The sequence below is a fragment of the Nycticebus coucang genome, chromosome 1 (assembly GCF_027406575.1).
Source record: "Nycticebus coucang isolate mNycCou1 chromosome 1, mNycCou1.pri, whole genome shotgun sequence".
NCBI lineage: Eukaryota > Metazoa > Chordata > Mammalia > Primates > Lorisidae > Nycticebus > Nycticebus coucang.
Genome location: NC_069780.1, coordinates 159,737,845 through 159,765,432, shown reverse-complemented (window position 1 = coordinate 159,765,432; position 27,588 = coordinate 159,737,845). Strand labels below are relative to the sequence as shown.

The 27,588-nt window shown below is 40.6% G+C and overlaps 1 protein-coding gene across 3 annotated transcripts in view; it reads right to left on the bottom strand.

The window, feature by feature from the left end:
- PAIP1 (poly(A) binding protein interacting protein 1) overlaps window positions 1-19,796 on the bottom strand; it is a 34,349-nt gene extending 14,553 nt beyond the window's left edge. The window contains exons 1-5 of one of the 3 annotated variants that reach the window (XM_053591125.1): window positions 19,638-19,796; window positions 18,158-18,327; window positions 7,844-8,029; window positions 3,940-4,052; window positions 78-189 (exon numbers count right to left, since the gene is read on the bottom strand). In XM_053591125.1, coding sequence (XP_053447100.1) covers window positions 78-189; window positions 3,940-4,052; window positions 7,844-8,029; window positions 18,158-18,256 — 510 coding nt within the window. In that variant the 5' untranslated portion in view covers window positions 18,257-18,327; window positions 19,638-19,796. Of the gene's footprint in view, window positions 1-77; window positions 190-3,939; window positions 4,053-7,843; window positions 8,030-18,157; window positions 18,328-18,879; window positions 19,407-19,637 lie in introns of those variants that run through there. The other 2 variants (XM_053591116.1, XM_053591108.1) reach the window with 2 other exon arrangements.
- Window positions 19,797-27,588: the final 7,792 nt, after the last annotated feature.

Sequence of the window (27,588 nt, the reverse complement as noted above, 5' to 3'; positions counted from 1 at the left end):
CGAAGACTTACAAATTCCTCACTGACATCAACTTATGTTCTCAGGCCTTGTTAGCATTTAAAAGAAAAATTTCTCACCTCCAGGTTAAGATAAAGTTCTCCCAGGAAGAGTACAAATGCATGAAATCGTTTTCGAGTAACTTCATCCCCTTTTGCAGCTTGATCTTTAACTTCATATTCAGTCCGACATCTAATGAAGATATTTCTTTTGTAATTCTCAGTTTTTAAAAAATAATCAAACAAGATGACCATTTTGTTAGTTTAGTTGTCCACAGCAATTAAAGGCAAGTACAGTGTCCCAACCACCTGACTGTCTGTGACTTATAAAATCTTTTTATTGTAGAGGCTAAAATATATATCATCTTTTCACACCAAGAGTTCCAGTTTCAAGAAGTCTGTTTTTTATTTTTGACTACTCTTATCAAATTGGGAATGTTTAAGCAACAGTGTCATGAGGCTCATGGCATACTGGGACCAAAAAAAGGAAAAAAAAAAGCCTCACCATATTTGTCTTACAGGCTTTTTCATAAGTACTGATTTTACCTAAATCATCCTTTTGAAAATGTCTTTGAATACTAGAACTTTAAAACAGATCTTTAAATATATATAGACAGCCTCCCACTAAGCTGGGGAAAAAAAAAGAATTCTTAAGCCCATTACCATGGTTGACTTCCAGTATACATATCAGAGAAGTTTTAAAGTGAGACAATAATTTCCTAATTAAACCTACAACATAGAAAGCAATTGATGTGGTCACTATCTCCAATGTAGACTGAGGGCTTCAAACAACTGAATTTTCCTTGCTTTATTTTCCCCTGACCTGGTCCATCTGCCTCAGAGATAACAGAAATGAATCCTCTTGGAGCTTACTGTCATAGTACTACAAAGCACCTAAATTAATCACAGCAAACTCTCACTGCTTTTCTAAGTATAATTATGATGTTGGCTACTAAAGTGGATTTTTAAAATAGACAGTGAAAGTTTATCGTTTTGGTGGCAAGTTATTTATCTTTATTGATAAGGTGATGAGAAAACCCTGGGAAAGTCATTTCATATTAAATGGACAATTTTTCTTTTAAAGAAAAAAGAGCAGGGTGGCGCCTGTGGCTCAGTCGGTAAGGCGCCGGACCCATATACCCAGGGTGGTGGGTTCAAACCCGGCCCCAGCTGAACTGCAACCAAAAAAAAAAAAAAAAAAAAATAGCTGGGCGTTGTGGCGGGCGCCTGTAGTCCCAGCTACTCGGGAGGCTGAGGCAAGAGAATCGCTTAAGCCCAGGAGTTGGAGGTTGCTGTGAGCTGTGTGATGCCATGGCACTCTACCGAGGGCCATAAAGTGAGACTCTGTCTCTACAAAAAAAAAAAGAAAAAAGAGCTGTTGAGACCAAATGGCTTTCTCATACAGCCACAGTTTAGGTTGGCTTTGTAAAAAAAAAAAAAAAAAAAAAATTGTTATTAAAAAAAGAAATCACCTCTTGCTCAAGAATTTGCCTTGGGTCAGTTTGTCAGCCAGCCATGAACCCAGCACCGCTTATTATGATGATGTAGCCAATTCCAATGCTTATAAGCTATATTAACTGAGTTCCTCTGAGTCAGAGGTAGTAAAATATGTTACCTTCTTGTACATATTATTCATCAGGAAAAAAACTGGGATATTTATAGATAGAACACGATGGTTAACATTGGAAGAGATCAGTTAATACCAACTCAGTCATCCAAAAACACCTTTACAACTTTGCAGGTAAGAATTTAGGTCAAATAATTTCTGTTTTGCAAATTGCTGTAACTGTCTATACATTAGGACATAATAGTGTGCAAAAGTAACAAGTTTATACTACGTAGGTGACTACGTAGGTGAAAGACTAAACCTTTCTAAGCTAAAGATTTAATTAAATACTATGAAAAAGCAATACATATTTATTTTAAGAAGGTTAAAACAGAAAAATATAAACCAAGTCACCACCTATAATTCCAATGCAACACTTAGGTAACTGCTATGAGGGTAACTTCCATTCTGGAATTAAAACAATGTATGTAGAATTATGCTCTGCTTTTTGCTTGTTGTATCATTAGCTTTCTTCCACATTAGAATCTTTGATAGTATTATAGTACTATAGAAACACACATGAATGAAGAGTCAGAATTGGGAGAGTTGTTTTCAATCATGGCTACACAACAGAATCATTTGGGGAGCTTTAAAAAAAAAACCATGCCCTGGCTCCACCTCCATCCAACTATATCAGAATTTCCTAGGGTGGAGGCAGGGTTTTAGCCCTAATTTAGTCTCTAAGTAACTCTGGGGAATAAGAAGATACATGAACTTTTCTGGCATCTTACCTACTTTGTACCAACTATGCATTATTTCCAGAATTTATACTTCGTGTTTATTTAATTATAACTAAGGTTAGGTATTTTTAGACTTTGTCCAAACTATTTTTCCAAACTATACCAATTAAGGCCATTCCAAGTATGTATTTCTGTTAAATTATAGGTCTTTTTTTCCTTACTCATTCCTAAGAGCCTCCTCTTTTTGTATTAGGTAAATGAGCTCATGCCAATTGGCATGTGTTATAAATCTTTCAATTTTTACTTCATAAATTTATGCTTTCCTCCCCAAATGTTACAATCTATATGTTAATTAAATTTGTTAATCTCGTTTTAGGGCCTAAGAGTATTGTGTTTTACTTAAAAGGGCTTTACCAACCCAAGATTTGTTTAATTTCCAGTTTTCCCCCTTAGTATTTACCATTTCACTTTTAAGTCTTCGATGTATTTAGAATTTATTTTGGCATAAAGAGTAAGACAGGAACTTGTATGACAGGAATTTGTTTTTTTCCTCAATGGCTATCCAGTTATGCTACAGGTACAATTTATCTTTTCATCAAAAACTTAATTTTCTAGTGTTTCTGCAGTCTACTTTTAGAATCATTATTCTGTTCCACTGCAGCTTACCCAAAGGAATACTGGGAAGCCATTAAAGGTATCTTCCTTTTTTTTTTAAGACAGAATCTCAAGCTGTCACCTTGGGTAGAGTGCTATGGCATCACAGCTCACAACAACCTCTAACTCTTGGGCTCTAAAGATCCTCTTGTCTCAGTTTTTCTATTTTTTTAGTAAAGATGGAGTCTTGGTTTTTGCTCAAGCTGCTTTTGAATTCAACCAGTCAACCCACCTTGGTCCCCTAGAGTGCTAGGATTACAGGCATGAGCCACTGTACCCAGCAAAGATATCTTTAAAGAACTAATGAACAAACAATAAATTTGAAGACAATCTCATTATTGAAGATAATTAAAATAATGAGAAAATAGGTTTTCCCTAAATAAGCTTATAAGTTCAATATCATCCCCTAAATTTCTCACAAGTACCAACAAGGTAATTTCAAACACTAATTCGAAAGTTCATTGGAGTCTGGGCACAATGGCTCATGCTTGTAATCCTAGCACTCTGGGAGGCCAAATTGGGTACCAGAGTGAGACACTGTTGCTAAAAACAGTTGGGCGTTGTTGCCAGTACCTGTAGTACCAGTTACTTGCGGAGGCTAAGGCAAGAGGACCACTTGAGCCCAAAAGTTTGAGGTTCCTATGAGCTATGATGCCATGGCACTCTACCCAGGGTGACAGAATTAGTGTCTTAAAAAAAAAAAGATTATTCACTTTTATTCTAATCTAAGTAAAATTAGGTCTTTACTCAAACCAAAACTATAGAAATACATAACTGATCATTTTTTAGACCTTAGAAAAGGAAAGGCCTTCTAAACACAAACCTCAAGAGACCATTTCAGAAAAAAAGACCAATATTTGACTATAGACTTATAATATTATGCAAATAGGCCACCCTATTCTGCCCTAAAACCTGCAGTTACAGAGGGTCTTTAGAAAAGAGGAATAGTCAAATTCTAGTACATTTAGAAATACTTTTCCTTTACTTTCAAATTCACACTGACCTTTGAAGTAGTAATTGCCGGAAGTTGCCACTCTGTGGGCTAATTGTCAGATGATGGGACAGGTAATTACACAGGCGAGCTCCCATATAAGAAAAATTCGGGATAGATGTAGCCTTTTAAAAAGAAAAGTTTTGTATGACACATTGTTATTAATGTGAACACTTAAGAACAACAACATTCTGAAGAGGAAAAATCATTTTCACTGTCAAAACTGACCATCTACAAATCTTTTGATTCTTATGCATAAGATATTAAGTTCACTCTCCCCCTAAACATTACATCATGAACCACAAGTACAGAAACGTTTAAGACAAAATTTTTCCTCTCATCCCCATTTACCTGAGGTTATCAGAAAGCAAATAGATATCTCTTGATGTTAACCCATTTTTGCAGAAACTTTGTACATGAGTCTAGTTGCATAGTGATAATTATGAACAGTAGCTGTCAAAATATTGATTAGTGGTGCTTCTCAGGGGCAGGACAGCCCAGACTTTGGCATCTAATAGTCCAGAAAAGATTCCCTGGTGTGCTGCTTCATGACTCTGGAAGTCACTAAACCTCTCTGAGCTTCACTTCAGTTTGATTTCTAAAGAGGTAACTAAGGATACTTGCCATGAGATTAACACTTAAAAAAACACTCCAAAACACTTGGGATACAGGAGAAATTAAAACAGCTATTTAAAAAAAGACTGCGGAAAAAACACTGTGTATCAAAGAATATGATGTAGCCACAATAGTACTCAAGAAGTTCGTTGCAGTTTTTAAGTAGCAGAGAACATAAGTTTACCAAATAATATTAGGTGAAAAAAACAAATACTGGGAGGTTAAGGTAGTTGGCTAAGTTCACAAAGGTAATCAACCACAAAATTCAGACTTAACAAATAGCCGGATACCCTGCCAATCCCATGCTGGATCTATTTATTAGGTCTGGTAAGCTTAGACAGGTCACTTAACCTCTCTTAAGATATGTACAAAATGGGCGCCGGCCCCATATGCCGGAGGTGGTGGGTTCAAACCCAGCCCCAGCCAAAAACTGCAAAAAAAAAAGAAAAAGATATGTACAGAATGGGAATAGGACTAATACCTTGCAACCACAAAGGATGAGTTAACTACATGTGAAGTGCTTTATAGTTATCAGACCTTTATATTACTAATGATTTCCTTGCTTACAGGGGACCCCAACACATTTCACATCATGGGAAAAAAGTTGATTTTTTTTCCTGAAAGTATACCCAGTGCCACAGATGACTTGAAATTCATACTTTCCCCATTATTGGCACTGTCCATTTTCCTTTAGTTTCTCTTTAAAGTTATCATGCACACAATTTAAAGACTTGGAAGTTCTCTATGAGGCTTGTTATTCAACAGTTTTCTACTTCCCTACCTATACCCAAACTTTACTCCCACAAACCACATTTTGGTCTTTTAGCTAAAAAGATTTTAACCTCTTTATCTCTATGCTCCATGCTTTTTCAGTTTAGATGTTATTTTTTACAAGTTGACCATACCTAATTCAAAATTTTCTCAGTGCTAACATGATACCGTAAGTGGAAAATTCTACACCCGACTTCACATTACAGGTTAGTCAAACATGGACACACAAGAGTTTTATTCAGCATCACCAAGGGAAAAAAACTCTTCCAAGCCTCCTCAACCTTGAGAAGTGTCATTATGTATTGTATATGCAAAATTCCAAAGTCGGAAGAAAATCAGAAACGGTACTGGTCTCAGGCATGTCAGATACAGGGTATGCTACCTACAGTTTTTCCCACCACAAATGAGCTTTTAGCTTTCACTCTGCTTAACTCTACCCTATTTCACTACCACCTACTCCCTCCAACTACCAATATGGTTAAACCATGATTTTATTGATTGTGTTTCCATTTGTAGCTGGAATAGTATTATACTGATCTTACCTTTTTGCATAAGTTTGTTTTCCCTAGACAGTTTTTTCTACTGTATTTTCACATACTTCTCATTGATTTATCCCTGAACTCACTAGTTTGTAAATTTCTTCTCAATATCTTCAAACTTAGCAGGTATGCTCATCTCATCAAAGAAGTCTTTCCATGAGCCTTCCTACCTACTCAAGTAAAGCCTGGTTGCTCCAGAATTGCTATACATGTGGCTATTGTCTTGGGATGTCCTTTCAACCATTATCTGGATGAATCACTTAGCCTCTCATGTAGAATTCCATTTCTTGGTTTCCACGTCTTCATCCTTAGCTTAATTCTTTTTTGGTGGAGTATCTCCTTTGTTAACATCAAGAAAAGTTACAATAAAACTTCAAACTGGTCGCTCAGTGCAAGATTTAGAGGGTATTAATTTTTTAGATCCTCAAGCAATCTTTTTAGTCTCATTCCATCCTTATTCTAGAGCCCCTGAGAGAGTCTACATGTTATTTCAGGGTGACTCTCAGCTTTCTCCAGTGGCTTGGAATTCCACCATATTACACACACACACACACACCCCAAGTCAGTTACTATTCACCCATCTGCTTTTCTAGTCTTCAAAATAGTGTTTTTATTGCCTTTCCCTTCTGTCCTTATGGGATTCTGCTTTTTAAAAATCCCCCATACTGTCATTTTAGTGATGTTTGGGAAGGGATCAAAGTTGAATGTGTATGTTTAATCTGCCATCTTTTACAATAGTCTTCTTTAGTTAGTTGCTATGAGTAAATTTCCATAAATCTCAAGAAAACTTAATAGCAGTTGCTAAATCTATGTATCATTGACTGCAGAGTAAAAAAACTTTAAAGAATACTGTGTATATATTTGAATAAAGAATAGGTTTTTGAGACTAACACAGAAACAGCTGTAGCTTGTCAGATTACAGACCCTCCCTTCCCCAGCCCAACCCTGAAGAACCATAATCATGTAGCAGTGAATAACTGAACCTATAGAAAAACAAAGGAGTATTTCTTCTATTTTCTTATCTCATACTCCTTTTCAATCCATTTAGAAGTAGAAAATAGAAATGAGGACAAACAGAGCAGTTCTAACTTCCTAAAATTCTTAGGCATTGCCTAAAACTTGAGAGTTGGCCAGCCAAGTAATCTTGGGGTTCAGCAACAGTCCAGAATAGCTTGGAAAAGTAGCCAAATGAAACATTAGTTAGGCTGTAACTATCAACTTGCATTATAGTCACCATTCTTTATATTCCAAATTTTAGTTGCTCTTTTAATGACTTGTTTATTAACTACTGTTATTGGCCAGTCTCAAACTAACCTTACATTCTGTCTTAAAAAAACCAGTGTTTCCTACTGCATTTTTCACCTTTAAAATAGCATTTGGGTCAATGACCATGTTGGAATTATAACTAAATATTATATGATGAAACAATTGCCACTGACTAAATCAGATTTTTAATGAATTAAAATCTAAACCGTTAAATTGTAATAGAAAGTGAAGTAGAAATGTTAATGACTCAAGACAGGATGCTTTGTGGTCTTTTTTTGAAAAGACCTATTTATGAGGCAAGTAAATTCTCTCATAATTTTTTCCCTCCTGTACCCCAATAATGCTACATAATTCAATATGTAGAAGAGAATCAGTCTTTTTTGTGTACTATTAAAGATGCTATAAAATGGAAGGTGGGTGCAATACTTATGTATCTTTCCTCTTAAGTGCCCAAATGCTATACTATACTGCCTCTGCAGAGCACTGGCTATTATACAGGTGAATGCTATCTATATAAAGCCTTGCCTATAGAGGTGAATTTGCAGTTCAGCCTGGTTCTAGCCAGGGATTTTATTCAAAACAGACTTAGAATGCGTATGGAACCATAAAGAGTTATCAAATGTGGAGGCAGGTGAACATGAACCTGGCATCCTCAAGGAGTAGCCACCATTGCTGGGCTTCACGAAAATTATCCAAAGATCATTCCATGCTATCAGCCAACCCACCTGTTGATAGATGAGTTCCACCAGTTCTTGCAAAGCATCATCTGTTGTGACCCAACCATTCAGGGTCTCTGCAAATTGTTCAATTTCAGTTTCAAAACTGCCAGGCTGCTCTGTAAGATGATTCAAAAAATCCTGAACATATTCTGACAGAGTGGGATAATCCTCACAACCATCCTCATACGATTCCTATGGATCAAAAATTAAAAATTTTCTTAATCCGTGCAACAAACAGGAGGTGGCCTGTCTCTAGCATTTACCTTCACATGATAAAACATGTTATTCCTCAATAAAGTTCACCGAGCTATCTTTTTTCCCTTGCCTAATATCTGAAATGTTGTAACAACAGAAAGGCTTCCATTTAGCTAGATAGGGAATTATCTTCTGGTTTTTGACAGACTTTTATTTATTTATTTTTTTAAGAGACAGAGTCTCACTTTGTTGCCCAGGTTTGGGTGTTATGATTAGAGCTCACCGCAGCCTTTAACTCCTAGGGTCAAGTGATCCTCCTGCTTCAGCCTCCTGAGTAACTAGGACTATAGGCGTGTGCCACCACACCTAGTTAACTTTATTTATTGTTTTATGTAGACATGGGGTCATGCTTTGATATCCAGGCTGGTCTCAAACTGCAGGGCTCAAGCAATCCTCCCACCTCAGCCTCTAAGTAGCCTCCAAGAAGCAGAATTATAAGCATGAGCCACTACAACTAGCAGGTTTAAGATGGCTAAGGAATAAAGTTCAAACCAATATTACACTATAATACCACCATCAAAACTATGCATCTGATTTATGAATTAAGTAAGATCTGGGATTTTCTTCAAAATGAGAGCGGAAGCATGGACTAGGGATTTAAGAACAAGAATGGCCACATGCAGCTTACTGTTGAGGCTGTGGGGATTTGTCATACTATTCTCTGTATTCTTATAGATGCTTGACAACTTTTAATAATATATTGAAAAGAAAAAAACCTAACTAGGTTTGTTCATCTGTTAATCCCCAAAGGCAGGGAAATGCACGAGGCTATTAGAGTAACTGTAAGATTTCATCAAGGTATAAACCAGAGATGTCCAACCATTTTTGCTGTACATCAGAAGAGTAAGAGTTATCTTGGGTCACACAATAAATACACAAACAATAACAAAAGCTGCTTATACAATAAAAAAAGTCCTTGTATACTTTTCATGATATCCAATACCACAGATAAGCAAAAGATGTCCTCACAAAATCAGCATGCAGCTCATGGGCTACAAGTTGACACTGTTGGCACTAGAGGCTTTTTGACGGCTACATTCAGGTTTCTAATAAACCTTGAGAGCAGCAGCAGTTTCCAACTAATGTTTCCACAATTGTAACCTCTGGAGGTTCCCAACTTTTTTTTTTTTTTTTTTTGTAGAGACAGAGTCTCACTGTACCGCCCTCGGGTAGAGTGCCGTGGCGTCACACGGCTCACAGCAACCTCTAACTCTTGGGCTTACGCGATTCTCTTGCCTCAGCCTCCCAAGCAGCTGGGACTACAGGCGCCCGCCACAACGCCTGGCTAGGTTCCCAACTTTTTAATTAACGGCAAGAGGCTGACGAGTTTTACAAAAGTTATCAGACCAGAGCTTTTACATTCTCAATGCCTAGAATTCCATCCAAAGCATTAAGTTTCAGTTAGGAGCTAGTAACAATATACTGCCTGACTCCAAATGGAGTCAAATGAGAAACCACATGAAGAAAGTTCTGACGACAGTACAGAAGAATTTTTGTGAAGGGGTTAAGTCCTAAAGTTAGTGAATGCATAAAAAAAGTCACACACGGCAGAAATACCGTTAGAAAAGCTCCATGTTACAGATGAACACAGTCTTAATACACAGACTAACACATCCAGTTGTCCAGCAGTTCCTCCATTGTTGGTTCTCTAACCACCATTTAGGGGTCATGTTGCATAATTTCTATATCTCTTTAGACAATGAAGTGATACTTAGCACAATTGCATGTATTTATGAAAGGCACTCAGGGAATAAAACCAGCTGTAGGAATAGATTAGCACACCCTTATGTTCAAATGGTATTCATAGAGTAGAAGGGCAGATAAAATCACATACATTAAATTGGTCTGATTACACATTTGAAACCAAGTTAAACATTCTACTATAAGACAGGGTATTAATGTTGGTCAGCCACAGTGGCTCACGCTAGTAATGGCACTGTGGAAGGCTGAGGCAGGATGATCACTCAAGATCAGGAGTTCAAAACCAGCCTGGGCAACTTAGTGAGACTTTGTCTCTACAAAATGTAAAAAAAATTAGCTGGGTGTGGTGCCATGCAGCATAGTCCCAGCACTCAGGAGATTAAAGCAGGAAGATTGTTTGAGCCAGGAATTCAAGGTTACAGTGAGCTATGATTCTGTCACTGTACTCAAGTCTGCACAATAGAGACCCTGTTTCAAAAGAAAAAAACAACTTAATTTTGAAATTATTTGCTATTCATAACATTACAGTTATGACTAAGGATTAAAGGAGCTAGTGAATAAATCTTCCTAGAATGCTGACTAATACACAGTAAAACACAAAGTGTTCAAATTAATAACACTTAAATTTCCAGAATATTGAAACATATTTCAAATGCACGAGCCATGCACTTATATATAAAGGGGCTAGAGTATAGAAAGCATTCAAAAATAGAATGATTGGGTGTGCAGCACCTGTGGCTCAGTCAGTAGGGCGCTGGCCCCCATATACCGAGGGTGGCGGGTTCAAACCTGGCCCTGGACAAACTGCAACAACAACAAAAAAATAGCTGGGCATTGTGGCGGGTGTCTGTAGTCCCAGCTACTCAGGAGGCTGAGGCAAAAGAATCACCTAAGCCCAAGAGCTGGAGGTTGCTGTGAGCTGTGATGCCATAGCACTCTATGGAGGGTGACAAAGTAAGACTCTGTCTCTAAAAAAAAACCAAAAACAAAAATAGAGTAAAAAGCTCTACTTCTTGGCACCTAGGATGGTACCCTAATAGTCACCAGCTGTAACATATGTGATGGACAACATGACTGCGTGCATCTCATTTAAGCTTTTCTAGGTAAGCATTACTATTCCCTCCTGCACAGAAGAAAAGAGGCACAGAACAGTTAAGTTACCTTGGTTATTAATTCAAAACTGAGTTGAGAACCTACTAAGTAACAAAGACAATTTTGGGGAGAAGAGAATAAATAAATCAAACAAAGTCTTCCTCTCATGAAGTTCACACTCCATGATGGAACACACATTCAGCCTCTGAAATAAACCGTGAAAAGAAGTGGTCAGGGAAAGATTCAAGAGTTAACATCTAAACAGAGATGAAGAAAATTCCAGCCATACAAGTATCTGAGGAAAGATATTCTATGTGTTAGTGAAATGCAATATATAGACCCTGAGAAGGTAGGTACTTGGCCTAATACCTTTGAGAACGAAGAACCAGAACACAGAATCCAAGGATGGGCAGTAGCTACTGAGGTTAATGAGACAGATAAGGACACTGTGTGAGGTCCTCAGGCCCACACTATGGAGCTGGCTCTTAAGGCAGTGGCAAATAGGAGGGAGGGAGAGTTTGAGCAAGGAAGGACCATGAACTAGCTTAATTTGTACATGGCCATACAGTTAGAAGAACTGAGGACTTGAGCACAGAAAGCCTATAATTTTATTTACTTTTTAATTTTTTTCATGGCCTGGACAGTTCACGAAAGCCTGTACTTTTAACTTCTATACCAGTGGTTCTCAACCTTCCTAATGCTGCAAACCCTTTAATACAGTTCCTCATGTTGTGGTGACCCCCAGCCATAAAATTAGATCACCACAACATGAGGAACTGTATTAAAGGGTCATGGCATTAGGAAGGTTAAGAACCACTGCACTATACTCAGTAACTGACAAAGGCTTAAAAACCAACTTTGACATTAACAAGCAAGTAGTTAAATACATTATTGTGTATCTGCATAATGGAATGTCATATACACATTTAAGAAAACAAGATATATTTTCATATATTATCATGACAGAAATAACGTCCAAGATAGTGTGTCAAATGAAAACAGTGCAGTATCATATGTTAGTACAACTTTCAAAAAATATTTACTGTATAAGCAGAGAAAAATTTCTGGAAAGACAAACAAGGGACAATAGTACTACCTCTGAATTCAGGAGATGTTCCTAACAGTGAGCTTTTATTACAAAACTTTGAAAGCAGTTAAGCATAACAAACGTACATATTCAGAATATCTTTGATTTTAACTTACATATGTATAAATTTCATGACTAAAAACTAAGTTTTTGATATATAGTTGACAGTTGTACAGACTTGTATTATCCTGCCAGTATGAATGATAATGAAAGGTTAAGTCTGTATGTTCCAACTAAAGAAACTAATTACCTTTTTTTTTTTTTTGAGACAGAGTCTCCAGCTGTGGCCCTGGGTAGAGTGCTGTGGCATCAAAGCTCACAGCAACCTCAAACTCCTGGGCTTAAGCAATTCTCTTGCCTCAGCCTCCCAAGTAGCTGGGACCACAGGCACCTGCCACAATGCCCGGCTATTTTTCTTTTATATTGTTGCCATTGTTGTTTTAGCTGGCCCAGACTGGGCTCGAACCTACCAGCCTCAGCGTATGTGGTTGGTGCTCTACTCACTGAGCTATGGGGGCCAACTTATTTTCTCCTTCTATCAGATATTGTTCATTGTGGCAAAAATGTTATCTAGAACACTAATTTTCAATCTTAAGTCAACAGAACTTTTAAGTAAAAGAGGAAAGTAGAACTGCTCTGAATATAGCAGAATAGAGGAACCAGAGCCCATCATTTTAAGCAAAAAAAGGAGCAAAGAGTCTTCTGAACAGATAGGCAAGCCAATGTGTTTGAGTCAAAGCCTGCATAAGTTCTCTTGTACTTTAAAAATACCTGGTACAAATTTCCTCAGTCTTCAATGCAGAGTGAAATGGCTTTCAAATTTAGGAACATTGAAGCTTTATTTTTCTTAGAATTCTATGTCAGAGTACAACCATCAATTAGATAATGCACTTTTCGGGGTAGGAATTTGTATACATTGTTGTAAAGAGATGAGAACCTAATCCAAAATAGTAGGAATAAAGGAAACTGATCATTTAGATGGTGGAATTGTCAAGACTAGCTAGCTGGACTAAACTAGGGTAAGGGTATAGGACAGAGGCAGGTCAGTACACCACCAATTTCTATCTTTTTTTTTTTTTTTTTTGCAGTTTTTTTGCTGGGGCTGGGTTTGAACCCACCACCTCTGGTATACGGGGCTGGCGCCCTACTCCTTGAGCCACAGGCACCGCCCAACCAAGTTCTTTCTAATTAGCTGCTCAGGCGAACAAGAGACTTGCAAAAGGTTCTTGTATTTGCATACATTTTATACCAGCATTTGAATGGAGATCCTTATGAAGATGTCAAACAAATGGAAACCCAAGTGTGGGGTTCAGAGGAAAAACTAGATTTCAGGATTATCAGCACATAGGAAGGTGATGGTAAGATTCTATGGGATAGAGGCAGGATTAGCAAAGTAGGTAACAAACTAGAAAAAAGACAGAACCTTGGGGGCTGATGTGAAGGGAGAAAGAATGATCTATAAGTTAGGAAGAGGATGAGTACCGCCAATGGAGCCAAAGGGAGAGGTGACAAGAGGTATTCCTAATATCAAATGCTACAGGATTAATTCTTAGGTTGAAATCTGGAAGAGAATCTTGGAATCTTGGGCAGGCAAGAGACTACATAGACAACAGAATTACAAAATTATACTCTTAGATACTCAGTTCTTACAAAAACAAGAGGTGCTTCTGATAGATGAAAAAGGTCCCTGGCATCTAGCGTAAGTCCTGAAACATCAGGACTTTTAAACTGAATTAATCATATTGTGTTCAAAGTAAAGGCTGAGGGTTAAGAGCATAATAGATTTAAAAACTGGAAGAGCATCAGTAACTACTGCAAAAATAGTATCTATACAGTTGGGGGATTAGATTGCAGAGGTATGAACACTGAGAGGTACAGTCGTACCAACAGTGAATAACTTTAGCTATTGGATATTAGTACTGAAAGGAGAAAAATGGGGCAGTAACTTAATGGGGGATGCTCTCAGAAAAAAACTTTCACAAATGGGGTGGTGGGACTTTCTCTTAAAGAGTTTATGAATTCCTATGTGAAATTTTTGGTTCTGAACTGTGACTAAACATACAAGGTGTAATTGTTCATCTGAGAAGACTCAACAGCCAGGAATAGATGGATATAGTCATTCACTGGTAAGAAAGTGAAGCCAGCAGCAGGGAGGCTGTGGAGGATGAGGACAGGCTAGGGGAGTCAGCATCCCTAGGACCCTGCTCTGCAGTGCCCTCTCCCTCTGGACCCCTGGTGCCTCCACCTGTGGATGATGTCAACTCTGATGACTAGGATGATGTGGTCATCGCCCCGCCTCTGCCCATGAGGAAGAGCTCCTCCCCAGTCTAGGTCCCCAGTCATCATCTCCACACAGCCATGGGTGTTGGGAGTAGGTTAGGGTTAAAAGGACAAAGCCTGTTCTAGAGGACAGACATAACTAAAATTGGAAAGATAATTTATCTTGTTAGGAAAAGAACAATACCTACTTAACACCTCAAAAAAAAAAAAAAAAGGCATGAAAAGTAGGAAATTTTAGCAGAAGGATTAGAAGGAGGACTGGAGATAAAAGGGCTTGGATCCTTGAAAAAGCTAAACATGCACAGAAAAAGACTACCATAAAGGCTGAAAGAATGAATTCTTAAGAGCAGACCTAGCTCATGGATCCCAAACAGATTTCCAAATGTTCAACCAATGCAGACTCAAAAAGATTTCTAGAAGCTAAGCCAGGATACCACTAGAATAGAGAAAGACGCCATGAAAACAAGAATTTTTATCCATTTTATTTACTGCTGTATCTTCATTGCTTGATTCATAAGCGTATAACTATTTGTTGAATGAGTAACGGAATGTAATTCACCTTAGATTACAGTTACTGTAAGAAGTTTGCCTCACGACAAGATCTTAAGAGTCCAAGGGGGAACTTAAAGATGCTGCTGTTCCATGACTGAGTGGATTGAGAAAAGCTGTTAGCTTTCACAGAGGGTAAATGTTGGAGTAAGCTGGTAAGGCTGGAAATCATTCCAGAGAAGGTGTGGCAAGCCTGAATGCCGGTAGAATCTAGAAGGGTTACAAATCAATAAAGTCAGTCAGGGAGTAACTTATAACTCAAAACTGTCTGAAGGAACTGCCTCTAGTCAGCTTCAGCCAATTCCTGCTCCATTAAAATGCCAGTCCTTGCTTGGCACCCATAGCACAGTAGTTACGGTGCCAGCTACATACAACGAGGGAGCCAGGTTTGAACTTGGCCCAGGCCAACTAAACAAAAATGACAACTATAACAAAAAATAGCTGGGTGTTGTGGCGGGCACCTGTAGTCTCAGCTACTTGGGAGGCTGAGGCAAGAGAATCGCTTAAGCCCAAGAGTTTGAGGTTGCGGTGAGCTGTGACGCCACAGCACTCTACTAAGGGCAACATAGTGAGACCCTCTCTTAAAATAAATAAATAAATAAATAAAATGTCCATTCGCTATGACCAGATCTTATGATTTCAAAAGAAACCAGAAAATACTCACAATATTTAAATATTGGTAATTAATTAAAACAACTTTAATAAAAAACAGATCCCACCCAGGACCAAAGATAACTATAGAGGCCACAAAGCCTTCCTAGCCATAGTCTGGTCTGCACTGAGCATAGAAGGAGCTTATCTACCAGAGAATAGTAAAGAATACCTAAAAAAATGACACTGAATAAAAATAAGGAGACTAACATGACTTTACACATTGCTCTATAGGCCAGGAGTCACTCTATGCAAAAATAGCTGATACAGAATTGTGAAAAGAATTATCATTATCAGTCCCACCATAAAATAGGTCTAATCAACAGGGAGGAAAACAAATAGGAGACTGCAGCTGCTAGAAGGCAAGCAACCTTAACCAATTTATTCTACTCAAAATTCTCCAATGGTTCTTTTCCTATCTGAGTTCAACAAAACCTTCTGGCAAGAATCCAAGATGCTTTCATTTCTACTTTACATGATAGATGGCTCTTTTCACTCCAAATCTTCCTGCTATCCCTACACCTTTCCCTTTCCAATCCCAAAACTTTTTACTATATAGTTGAAGATGAGTGGACTATCTAAACATGAAATACAGCCTTTCCATACTTTTACTATCAAATTTGGAAGGTGAACCAAAAGAAAAAGAAAGAAGGTAAAAGGTATGCCATGATTTATAAGAGAAATACAAACTAAAACCACTACCAGAAAGGTTAACCTTAAGCAGAAAATACTAAGTACTGGCCACGAAGTACAACCGGAAATCATATATTGCTCAAAGTATACAGGGGAATAATCTCTTTGAAATACTTCTTGGCGGGGCAGCTCCTGTGGCTCAAAGGAGTAGGGCACTGGCCCCATATGCGGGAGGTGGCAGGTTTAAACCCTGCCCCGGCCAAAACGGCAAAAAAAGGAAAAAGAAATACATACTTCTTGGCAGTTTCTACTAAAGCCAACTACCCTATTTCCATCCCAGAAATACTCCTTGGTATACACCAAACAGAAATAAAAGCATCTATCCACCAAGTCATAGACAGGAACAGCAATTCATAATAGCCTTAAAGTAGAAGCTATCCAATGTTTTAGACAAACGGGACTATGATATTCATGCAGTAGAATGCTATGAAAATAAATTGCCTTTAATTATATGCTACAAAAGTGGTTCTCAACCTTCCTAATGCCACAACGTACTTCCAATGTTAAAAAGGGGTTGCGGCCCACAGGTTGAGAACTGCTGTGCTACAACATGAATTTTGATGTTCAGTGACCAGTGACAAAGAATATATTCTGTATAACCATACAAATTATGAACACAGGTAAAACTTGTCAAAACAGTGGTTGCCTTTGGACTTAATAACTAGAAGGGAGCAAAGGGAGCTTTAGGGGTACATTATGTTCCATTTCTTGACTGGAATGCTAGTTACCTGAATGTTCTCTTTGTGAAACTTCGAGCTAACCCTTATGTACCTGACTGCACGCTATAATTAAATTAAAGATAGAAAAGATGGGACTTATGCTAAGGTATTATCAGTCATTTCTTCAATCTAGATTCTCTTCTACTTCTCTACAAGTAATCCCTATGCATTTACTCATCTGAGTTCACCCAGCATGAGAAATTCTTTTCCACATATTCTAACTGTGCTTTGCGCTTTCTGCTATTTAAGAAAAATGTGACCAAATTTTTTTTTTTTTTTTTTCCAGTTTTTGGCCAGGGCTGGGTTTGAACCCGCCACCTCCAGTATATGGGCGGGGGCCTGTGGCTCACAGAGTAGGGCGCTGGCCCCAAATGTGACCAATTTTTAAAGTTACATTACAAAGATGAGTCTGAAAGTTCAGAAGTTCTCTATATCTATGTAAAACACTATCTAAACCTCTTAACATTTCTGCATACAATACGTAATTAGCACCAGAAATATTTCTGCTTTAACATAACAGTTACTCAAAACAAGAGTCCAGATGTATATTTTTCAGCATTCAAAAAGCTACCTCATAATTAGTTTATAGCAAAACCACTGTTTCATTTATCCCAAAGTCACTAATGTGCATTGTTATCTTGCTAAAAATCAAATGAAGTATCAACTTTGCCTAGTCACAATTCTATAGGTTGTCCATAGTTTGGGAAAAGATTTTAGTCTTTCGTCCTTGGCTCAAAACCTGTAGTTTAGCAGTTAGGGTGCTGGCCACATACACTGAGGCTGGTGGGTTCAAACCCAGCCTGGGCCAGCTAAAAAACATCGACAACTGCAACAAAAATAGTGAGGCGCTGTGGTGGGCATCTGCAGTCCCAGCTACTTGGGAGGCTGAGGCAAGAGAATCGCTTAAGCCCAAGAGTTTGAGGTTGCTGTGAGCTGTGATGCCACTGCATTCTACCCAGGGTGACACGGTGAGACTTGTCTCAAAAATAAAATAAAATAAAACAAAAAAATAAAGAACATCCTTGACTAGATCAGATTAGCCTATACATTCTCTATAGAAGCAAGAAATACTGTAGTGAATGAAACAGACAAGAATTTCTAATCTTAAGCTTAGATGCTGATACTGTGAATGTAACTACAAAATACATTCTTGAATCAGCTGTTTCCTCATGAGTTCAATGAATTCAAAATGTTTTCACGTGTAGTACAGAAAACATGACCATGCTCAGATTAAATAATAACCACATTATTCAAAAATATTAACCCAGAGTTGGAAAAAAAAGGTGTACTTACAGTATAATTCGAAGAATAACTTGATGGGTAAAATTCAGGGGCATTCACGGACAGTTTAGACATTAATACAGGAGCTACAACCACCTGCGGTTTAGCCATTGCTGACTCTGAGTTCTGCTGTGGGATTTTATCCTGTGAACTAAGTGGAGCTCTCAGGGGCCTTGTTTGCTCTGCAAAGAAAAAAAAAAAAGGTGTCACTTGCATTCATTCCTTTGTACAGCAACTTGCTATATACTGAAAAACCGCCTGGAAGCGCTGGTTAAGAGTTAAATAGAAACCATCATGAAATTTAAGGTTATCGCCAACATATGTACACAGAGCCTGTAAAAAGGAACAATAGATTTGCTTTAGCTCATTTATGAACATACCTGCCCCTTAAGTGAGCGCTAGAGAGCTTTTGTCCCTTTCTAATTTCAAGGAATTGGTGAAAAAGAGGTGGTTGCTCACCTGGGGTTTCGATCTAGTGGGCTGCGGCGGGGGAGGGGATTTTTACTTCCTCCCCCAACAGAACTCCAAGACCGCGCACCCGGCCCCTCCCCCAGCCGGGGCGCACAAAGGATTCCAGCAGCCACCTTCCAAACCCAGTTCCAGGCCCGTCCCTACCCTGCAACACGCGGGTCCCTTGGGGACCTCTTTCGGGTATCTGAGGGTGAGAAGACAGCGCGCCGGGCCTCGGCACGCGCTGGCCCGGGACGACAGGGTCCTTTAGAGCTGCTCCGTACCTGGGAGAGCCCCGGGCAGGGAAGGCCGCTGGGGGCTGGCGGGGACCTCGCACTGGGCCCCTGGCGGCGGGGCCGTCCTGGGCTGGCGCAGCGGCGGCGGCTGCAGGAAGCCCGGGGCTTTGGGCTGCGGCGGTGGCTGGTGCCGCGCCCGCTCTGCAGGCCCCGCTCCGTTCGGGAAACCGCCGCCCTCAGGCCCGCCCCCTCCGCGGCCCAGGCCCCGGCTCCGGTCCCGACCAGCACCTGGGGCCCGATCGAAACCGTCCGACATGCTCCTCCTTTTCCTCCTCCTCCAGGGGCCGCTGCCGCTCTGCTCGGGATAGGACGCGGGGTAAGGCGCCGCGGGCCGGCTCTAGCCGCTGCGCCTCACTCGGGCCTCATGGAGGAGGAGGAGGGCGGCGAGCCCCGGCTCGGCTGCTCTGTGGTTCAGGCGGAGCGGACGGCAGCCCGAGCACCCGCCGCTCCAGAGCGCCCGCCCCCCACGCCTCCCTCCGCTTTCCGATTCTCGCTCCAAACCCGGCTCCCCGCCTTCGGCGCGGCGGGGACGAAGGCGGGTCACAGCGGCCCCCCGCGGCCCGGAGGCCCCGGGCGCACCCGCCGCGTCTCCTCCCGTTCTTGGCTGGCTGGCAGCCGCGGCCCGCTAGGCCGCCCGGAGAGCGGCGTCTCATCGCGGGACCACCCGCCAGCAGCCGAGTTCGGGCGGGGGCTGAGGGGCTTCTGACCTCCCGGGGCGAGGCTGGAGGCACGAGGGACACGCTTACCCCAGGCGAGTCCGACCTACTCGATGGTTCTCTGTAGAGAAGTGCGAGACTGACGGTTGATGCCAGGAAAATAAAAACACGGGGGGAGGGGCGTGGACCCTACGCAGAGTTCGCCGACGTGCACCTCGGTGGGCGCGCAGGTGCGTTCAGTGCCTCGGCCGCGCCGCGGAATGCGGTGGAAGGGGGCGCCCGGGAGAAGCTCCGCGCGGCGGGGGAGGGGCGTAGAAACAGAATCAAAATTCTGCCCTCACCTCTTGATTCTCGCTACGTATTTGGTACAGTAGATACACCTACATTTACCAAGTTTCGATCTCTTCCCCTCCAGAAATTTTAAGAAAACGTACTACCTTTCAATACAACTCCCCCCTCTTTTTCATCTTTACCAGCGCTGTCCAATACAAATATAATGCGGAGCTGTAAACGCAAGCCACTTATTTATAAATTATCTAGAAGCCACTTTCAATGAGTAAAACAAGTGGAATTAATTTTAACATTTTATTTAACCCAATATGTCCAAAGTGGTATCATTTTAACAAGTGATGTAAAAAAACACGTATTAAGGAAATATTTTCTTTTTTTTAATGCTATTTGAAATTTAATGTGTATTTTACACTGTGGCATAGCTCAGTTGAGATTAGGCTCTTTTCAAATGCTAGAGAGCCACGTGTTAGTGGCTACTGAATTGTACAGCACAGTTGTAAACCTTATTTATATGTAAAGTGTTGGTTTTGGCAGGCTGGGCAATCCTAATGCCAAATGAAGAATGAACATAAGTAATGAAAATGGGTGGGGAATGGATTTCTTTACTGTTGGATTGATCCATCTCCACAAATGCTGGTTTTAGCCCTGTGTTTTAACAGGGTTTAATGTTTTTTAATATTTTCATCTTCAGAATCATTTCAATTAGAGATAAAAACTCGTTAGCCATGTTCTCTTCCCAGTAATAGAGAAAACACCTTCACCCAAATGAGTGAGAAAAATGGCTTTAATCAGAGCAATCATGAATAAATAATTCATGCTATTGATGTTAGGCCGAAATAATAAAGTCGGAGAAGTAAAACCAGCAGCAGGTGTGGTTCTTGCAGGAGTGGGGTCCTCAAACTTTTTAAACAGGGGGCCAGTTTACTGTCCCTCAGACCATTGGAGGGCCGGACTATAGTTTAAAAAAAAACAAAACTGAACAAATTCCTATGCACACTGCACATACCTTATTTTGAAGTAAAATAACAAAACAGGAACAAATACAATCACACCGCCTTATGTGGCCAGAGTGTAGTTGGGATTCCAGCCTTGACCTATACTTACTGTAATCTTGGGTAAGTAACAGGTTTAACTTCTCAAGTTTCTCAAGACTCAAGTTTCTTCATCTGTAACATAATCGCTATGTTGCAGCACTCAACATATATGAAGATTACAATTTAAAAGTTAGATGAAGTGATGCTCACAACATTATAATTCATTATTGTAAAATTAAATAAATAAATAAAATTAATTATCTTAAGTGGTTTCCAGTCACTTCTTGCCTGCACTTTTATGTTATATAGGAAAGACCCATAAACTATGCTCAAAAGCTCAGAATGAGTTATCATGGATGTTTCACTGAAGTAGATGGCTGAAATTCTGTCCCAGGGTTTTTCTTTTTTTTTTTTTTTTTTTGCAGTCACCATCCTTACCCCTTAAAATTTTTATGATGGATAGCACCTTTTCTAATACCTGGCACTTATTTATGTGAAAAAAGGCATACGCAGTGATGTCAGGGTATCTTCACAGCCTCCTTTTTTTTAGATAAGTTAGGTAATTGAGATATCCTTTGCCTTCTCTCTATTTACTATTGTGTAACTATAGCCTATTCTTATGTCAAAAGTGGACTTGAATGGATTTAGCATCATGATAATAGCTAACATTTATTGAGTGTTTTATTGTGCCAGTCACAGTTCCAAGAGCCTTTATCATTTTATTTAATTCTAATGCCCTATGAAATAGAAGTTCTAATAACCCCATTTTACAGGAAAGGTGCCAAGATGTCAGAAGAGCTCAGCTCCATCTGGGGACTAATGAAGAGCTAACTGGCAGGTGGTAGATATTACAAAATGGCAGGTGCTAGGCATTACAAAATGGCAAGGGGCCATACGCAAAGATGCACATGAAAATATGAGCACGTGGCTTGGTGCCTGTAGCTCAGCGGCTAGGGTGCCAGCCACATACACCAAGGCTGGAGGGTTCTAATCCAGCCCAGGCCTGCCAAACAACAATGACAACTACAACCAAAACATAGTTGGGCATTGTGGTGGGCACCTGTAGTCCCAGCTACTTGAGAGGCTGAGGCAAGAGAATCGCTTAAGCCCAAGAGTTTGAGGTTGCTGTGGACTGTGACGCCACAGCACTCTACCTGGGGTGGACAGCTTGAGACTCTGTCTCAAAAAAAAGAAAAAAAGAAAAAAAAAATACGAGCACCATATGGGACTCCTTAAAGGCAGTGATTAAAAAATTCCTCCTCCATATTTACCCACATCTTAATAATTTACTGGGAAAGAACAATAGAAGAACTAAATTTGCAGAGGCTTAAAAATATGTTGTGGCTTGGAGCCTGTACAGGCTCAAGCGGCTAAGGCACCAGCCACATACACCTGAGCTAGCGGGTTCTAATCCAGTCTGGGCCCGCCAAACAACAATGACAGCTGCAACCAAAAAATAGCAGGGGGTTGTGGCGGGCACCAGTAGTCCCAGCTACTTGGGAGGTGGAGGCAGGAGAATCGTTTGAGCCCAAGAGTTGGAGGTTGCTGTGAGCTGTGATGCCACAGCACTCTACCCAGGGCAACAGCTTGAGGCTCTGTCTCAAAAAAAAAAAAAAAGGTTGTAATATGGGGAAAAGATACATTTCCTTACACTGTACTTGAAAGGCATTGTCCAAGAAGACTTTTCGGAGCTGCCTTATCTGCTATCTCCTTTCTTTTTTTTTTTTTTTTAGAGACAGTCTCACCTGTCGCTCTAGGTAGAGACTGTGGCATCATAGCTCACAGCAACTTCCAGCTCTTGGACTTAGGCGATTCTCTTGCCTCAGCCTCCCGAGTAGCTGGGACTACAGGCGCCCGCCACAAAGCCCGGCTATTTTTTGTTGCAGTTTGGCCAGGGCGGGGTTCAAACCTGCCACCTCTGTATATGGGGCCAGTGCCCTACTCATTAAGCCACAGGCGCCGCCCTCTCCTTCCTTTCGATAGCTGCCTCTTGGGAGAACTCTATGTTGGTACTTAGAATGCCAGATTGTTAGTATTTATTTTGTTCAACTGTCTCCCCCACTAAACTCACCCATTGAAGGCAAAAGATGCCTTTTGACCCTCTCTAGATCCTAGTTCAGTACTCGGTCCATAATAAACTTTTAACAATAAGAAGACTTACCTGCAAAAGTTCTGCTTTTTCCTTGTCTCACCAGTCCAGCTAAGGTAGAGAAGACTGATCTTCAGAACTTACTGACTTCAAGATCGTCATTACACCTTATGGAGTAGATAGTGCTGCCTTTCAAGTCCAGCTAACAGAAGACAAATATGATAAATATGGGGGAAGAAATACTTGCAAATCACATACTATGGTTTGAATGTTTGACCCTCCAAACCTCATTTTGAAATTTGATCCCTGGGCGGCGCCTGTGGCTCAGTGAGTAGGGCGCCGGCCCCATATGCCGAGGGTGGCGGGTTCAAACTCAGTCCCGGCCAAACTGCAACAACAAAATAGCTGGGCATTGTGGCGGGCGCCTGTAGTCCCAGCTGCTCGGGAGGCTGAGGCAGGAGAATCGCCTAAGCCCAGGAGTTGGAGGTTGCTGTGAGCTGTGTGATGCCACAGCACTCTACCGAGGGCAATAAAGTGAGACTCTGTCTCTACAAAAAAAAAAAAAAAAAAAAAAAGAAATTTGATTCCTAATGTTGGAGGTGGGTCTTAATGAGGGGTATTTGTGTCATGGGATTGGACCTCCAGTTAATGTCTCGGTGCTGTCCTTAGTTCTTAGAAACTAGTAGAGTGGTTGTTAAAAAGGAGTCCAGAACTTTCTACTTTTTCTTGCGTCCTCTCTCATCACGTGATCTCTGCACCCAGATTCTCCCTCTCCTTCTACCATGAGAAGCAGCAGCCATAAGCACTTACCTGAAGCAGATGACAGGACCATGCTTCTTGTATAGCCTGCAAAACCATGAGCTAAATACACCTCTTTTATTTATAAATTATTCAGTCTCAGGTATTCCTCTGTAGCACCACAAATGAATTAATACAGCACATGTTCAACAAAAGGCTTGTATCTAAAGTATGTAATGAACTCTTCACTTGAGCCAGCTTGGGCAAGTTAGGTGCAATAGCAGGCACCTGTAGTCCTAGTTACCCATGAGGATGAGGCAGGAGAATTGCTGGAGCCCAAGAGTCTGAAGATGCAGTATGCTATGATCCCACCTGTGAATGGCTACTCTACTCCAACCTGGGCAACAGCGAGACCTCATCTCTAAAAACAAATAAATACATAAATAAAATGAAACTTTCAAAACTCACCTATAAAAGAACAATCTTGTTGGAAAATAGGCAAAAATACATGAACAAATACTTCACTGAAGAGAGAGTATAGCATAAGCCCATGAAAAGAAATGTCCAACGTAATTAGTCACTGGGTAAATAATAATTAAAACCCTAATGAGATTTTACTATCTACTTATCAGAAGGACTAAAATAAAAAGTAGTGACAAGACAAATACTTGCAAGGATGTGGAGAAACTAGAAACTGAGTCACTCATACACTGCAGGTAGGAATGCAAGCTGGTATAGTCTGAAAAAACGGTTCGGCAGTTTCTTAAAAAATTGTGTATGTAACTAACTACTATACAACCCAGCAATTGCACTCCTGGGTATTTATCACAGAGAAATGATTTATCTTCACACAAAAACCTGTACCCAAATGTTTACAGCAGCATTATAATAATAGCCCCAAACTGGAAACAACCCACATGTTCTTTAAAGAATAAATAATTAAACTGTGGTATATTCACACCACACAATACTACTCTGCAAGAAAAAAGAACAACTAGTGTTACAACTTTGATAGATCTCAAGGGAATTATGTGAGTAAAGAAAAGCCAATTGCAAAAGATTATTGTATGATTTCATACAAAATTATGAGGATGGAGAACAGATTAGTGGTAACTAGAGATTAAGGAGGGGGTGATGTGTGGAGGGAAGTAGGAGTGGTTATTGAAAGAGAAGGAATTATGAAAAATCCTTGTGATGGTACTAGTCTAGTTTTTTTTTTTAAGTGTCCATTAATGCAATCATGGAGTGCAATGTGCTGGTTCTATATATAATCTGACCCATTTTCATCAAACTGGTTAACACAGCCTGCATGGTATTTTCATAGTTATTGTGTTAAGACATTTATATTCTACACCTAGTAAATTTCACACATACCCTTGTAAGATGCACGGTAGGTGTGGTCCCACCAATTACTTTCCCTCCACCCATCCTCTCCCCTTTCCCCTTCTTTTTGGGCTATAATTGGGTTATAGCTTTCACAAGAAAGCTATAAATTAGTTTCATAGTAAGACTGTGTACATTGGATACTTTTTCTTCCATTCTTGAGATACTTTGCTAAGAAGAATATGTTCCAGCTCCTGTTCTTGACTGTATTGGCGATCACATGAATCTCTACATGTGATAAAATGTGTAGAACTGAAAACACACACACAGAAATACATGTAAACACAAAGGTCGGGTGGATATCATTCATTGTCAGCTTCTTGGATTTGATACTGTATTATAGTTATGCAAGATGTCACCATTTGGGGAAAGTAGGCGTAGGGTAAACAAGATCTCTCTGCATTATTTCTTTTTTTTTTTTTTTTGTAGAGACAGAGTCTCACTTTATGGCCCTCGGTAGAGTGCCATGGCCTCACACAGCTCACAGCAACCTCTAACTCCTGGGCTTAAGCGATTCTCTTGCCTTAGCCTCCCAAGTAGCTGGGACTACAGGCGCCCGCCACAACGCCCAGCTATTTTTTGGTTGCAGTTTGGCTGGGGCCAGGTTTGAACCCGCCACCCTCGGTATATGGGGCCGGCGCCTTACCGACTGAGCCACAGGCACCGCCCTCTCTGCATTATTTCTTACAACTGCATGTGAACCTACAATTATCTCTAAATAAAAAATTTAAAAACCTAACACATATAAATAAACGTTGTTCCATTCTAGTCCATCACTCCTAATTCTTTCTTAGATAATTCAGTTCCTAACTCTCCATTCTAATCATCATGGCAATTTACCTGCCATTGTAAATGAGTAGGAGCATCATTAAGATGAGAGAACAATTAGCTGTTGAGTTTGTTTTCATGGGTCTCATCTGCATAAATTACCTTCTTCTCCTAGTCTCCTTGGCCTACTATGAAATATTGTCTCAGTCAGTCAGCCCTAGAGAATTCTCTTTTGGGTTAGGACTCCAATCATCTTAGAGTCTGAGATAGCCAAGGACACTGCTTGGGATCTCCCAAATAGCTAGTGATACTTGTTTAACCTCTTAGCCATACTGTAAACTCCATGAGGACAATGAAGGAAATCAAAATATTTCTTCTTTTTTTTTTTTTTTAATTGAGACAGAGTCTTGCTTTCTCACCCTCGGTAGAGTGCTGTGGCGCCAAGCTCACAACCTCAAACTCTTGCCTCAGCCTCCCTAGTAGCTGGGACTACAGGCACCCATCACAACGCCCAGCTATTTTTTGTTTGTTTGTTTGTTTTTGTTTAGCAGCCCCAGGCTGAGATCGAACCCAACAGCCGTGGAGCTTGTGGCTGGCACCCTAACCACTCAGCTACGGGCATGCCCAAAACCAAAATATTTCAATCCAAAATGTATTTCCTTGACATAGCTCAGGATGGCTATTCAGGAGATTTGCATCTGTGTGAAAATCTGCATTGATGCAGCCAGGCTTTCTCAGAGGCCTTCCCTTATTTGATTTAGAATTGCTTAACTGAGAAGCTGTCGCTGTCACCATTTCCTTTCCTTCCTTCTTTCCTTTCTTCCTTTCTTTGTCTAGAGCTGTCGCCCTGGATAGCCGTGGTGTCACAGCTTATAGCAACCTCAAACTCTTGGGCTTAAAAGTGATTCTATTGGGTGGCGCCTGTGGCTCAGTGAGTAGGGCGCTGGCCCCATATACTGAGGGTGGCGGGTTCAAACTCAGCCCTGGCTGAACTGCAACCAAAAAATAGCCGGGCGTTGTGGCGGGCGCCTGTAGTCCCAGCTGCTCGGGAGGCTGAGGTGGGAGAATGGCGAAAGCCGAAGAGCTGGAGGTTGCTGTGAGTCCTGTGACATCATGGCACTCTACCAAGGGTGGTAAAGTGAGAGACTCTGTCTCTACAAAAAAAAAAAAAAAAAGTGATTCTATTGCCTCAGCCTTCCAAGTAGCTGGGATTACAGGCGCCCGCCACAACCCCCAGCTATTTTTTTTTTGGCTGTAGTCATTGTTGTTTGGAGGGCCTGGGCTGGATTCGAACCCGCCAGCTCCTGTGTATGTGGCTGGCGCCTTAGCTGCTTGAGCTACAGGTGCCAAGCCTTTTTTTTTTTTCCCCCAGACAGGGTCTCACTCTGTTGTCTAGATTTTGCTCTTGCTCATGCTAATCTCGAACTTCTGAGTTCAAGTGATCCTCCTGCCTCAGCCTTCCAGTGCTAGAATTACAGGCATGAGCCACTGTGCCCAGCCAGGTTCTGACACATGTAAAGATCCGAAAAAAACATTCATCATCTATTCTGAGGGCTGCTACCTGTCTACATAACAAGCCCACCTTTGTTAGCTTTGCCTCCTCTTCTCTCTCTCTCATAACCTGTCTTGCTACTATAGCCTGATTTATCCCCATAACCTAGTTTTGGCCATGCTTGGAGTTTCTGTACCTCAGTAGGGGCCGGGGGTAATCACTTTGGCATAATCCTGTGTAAGTAAG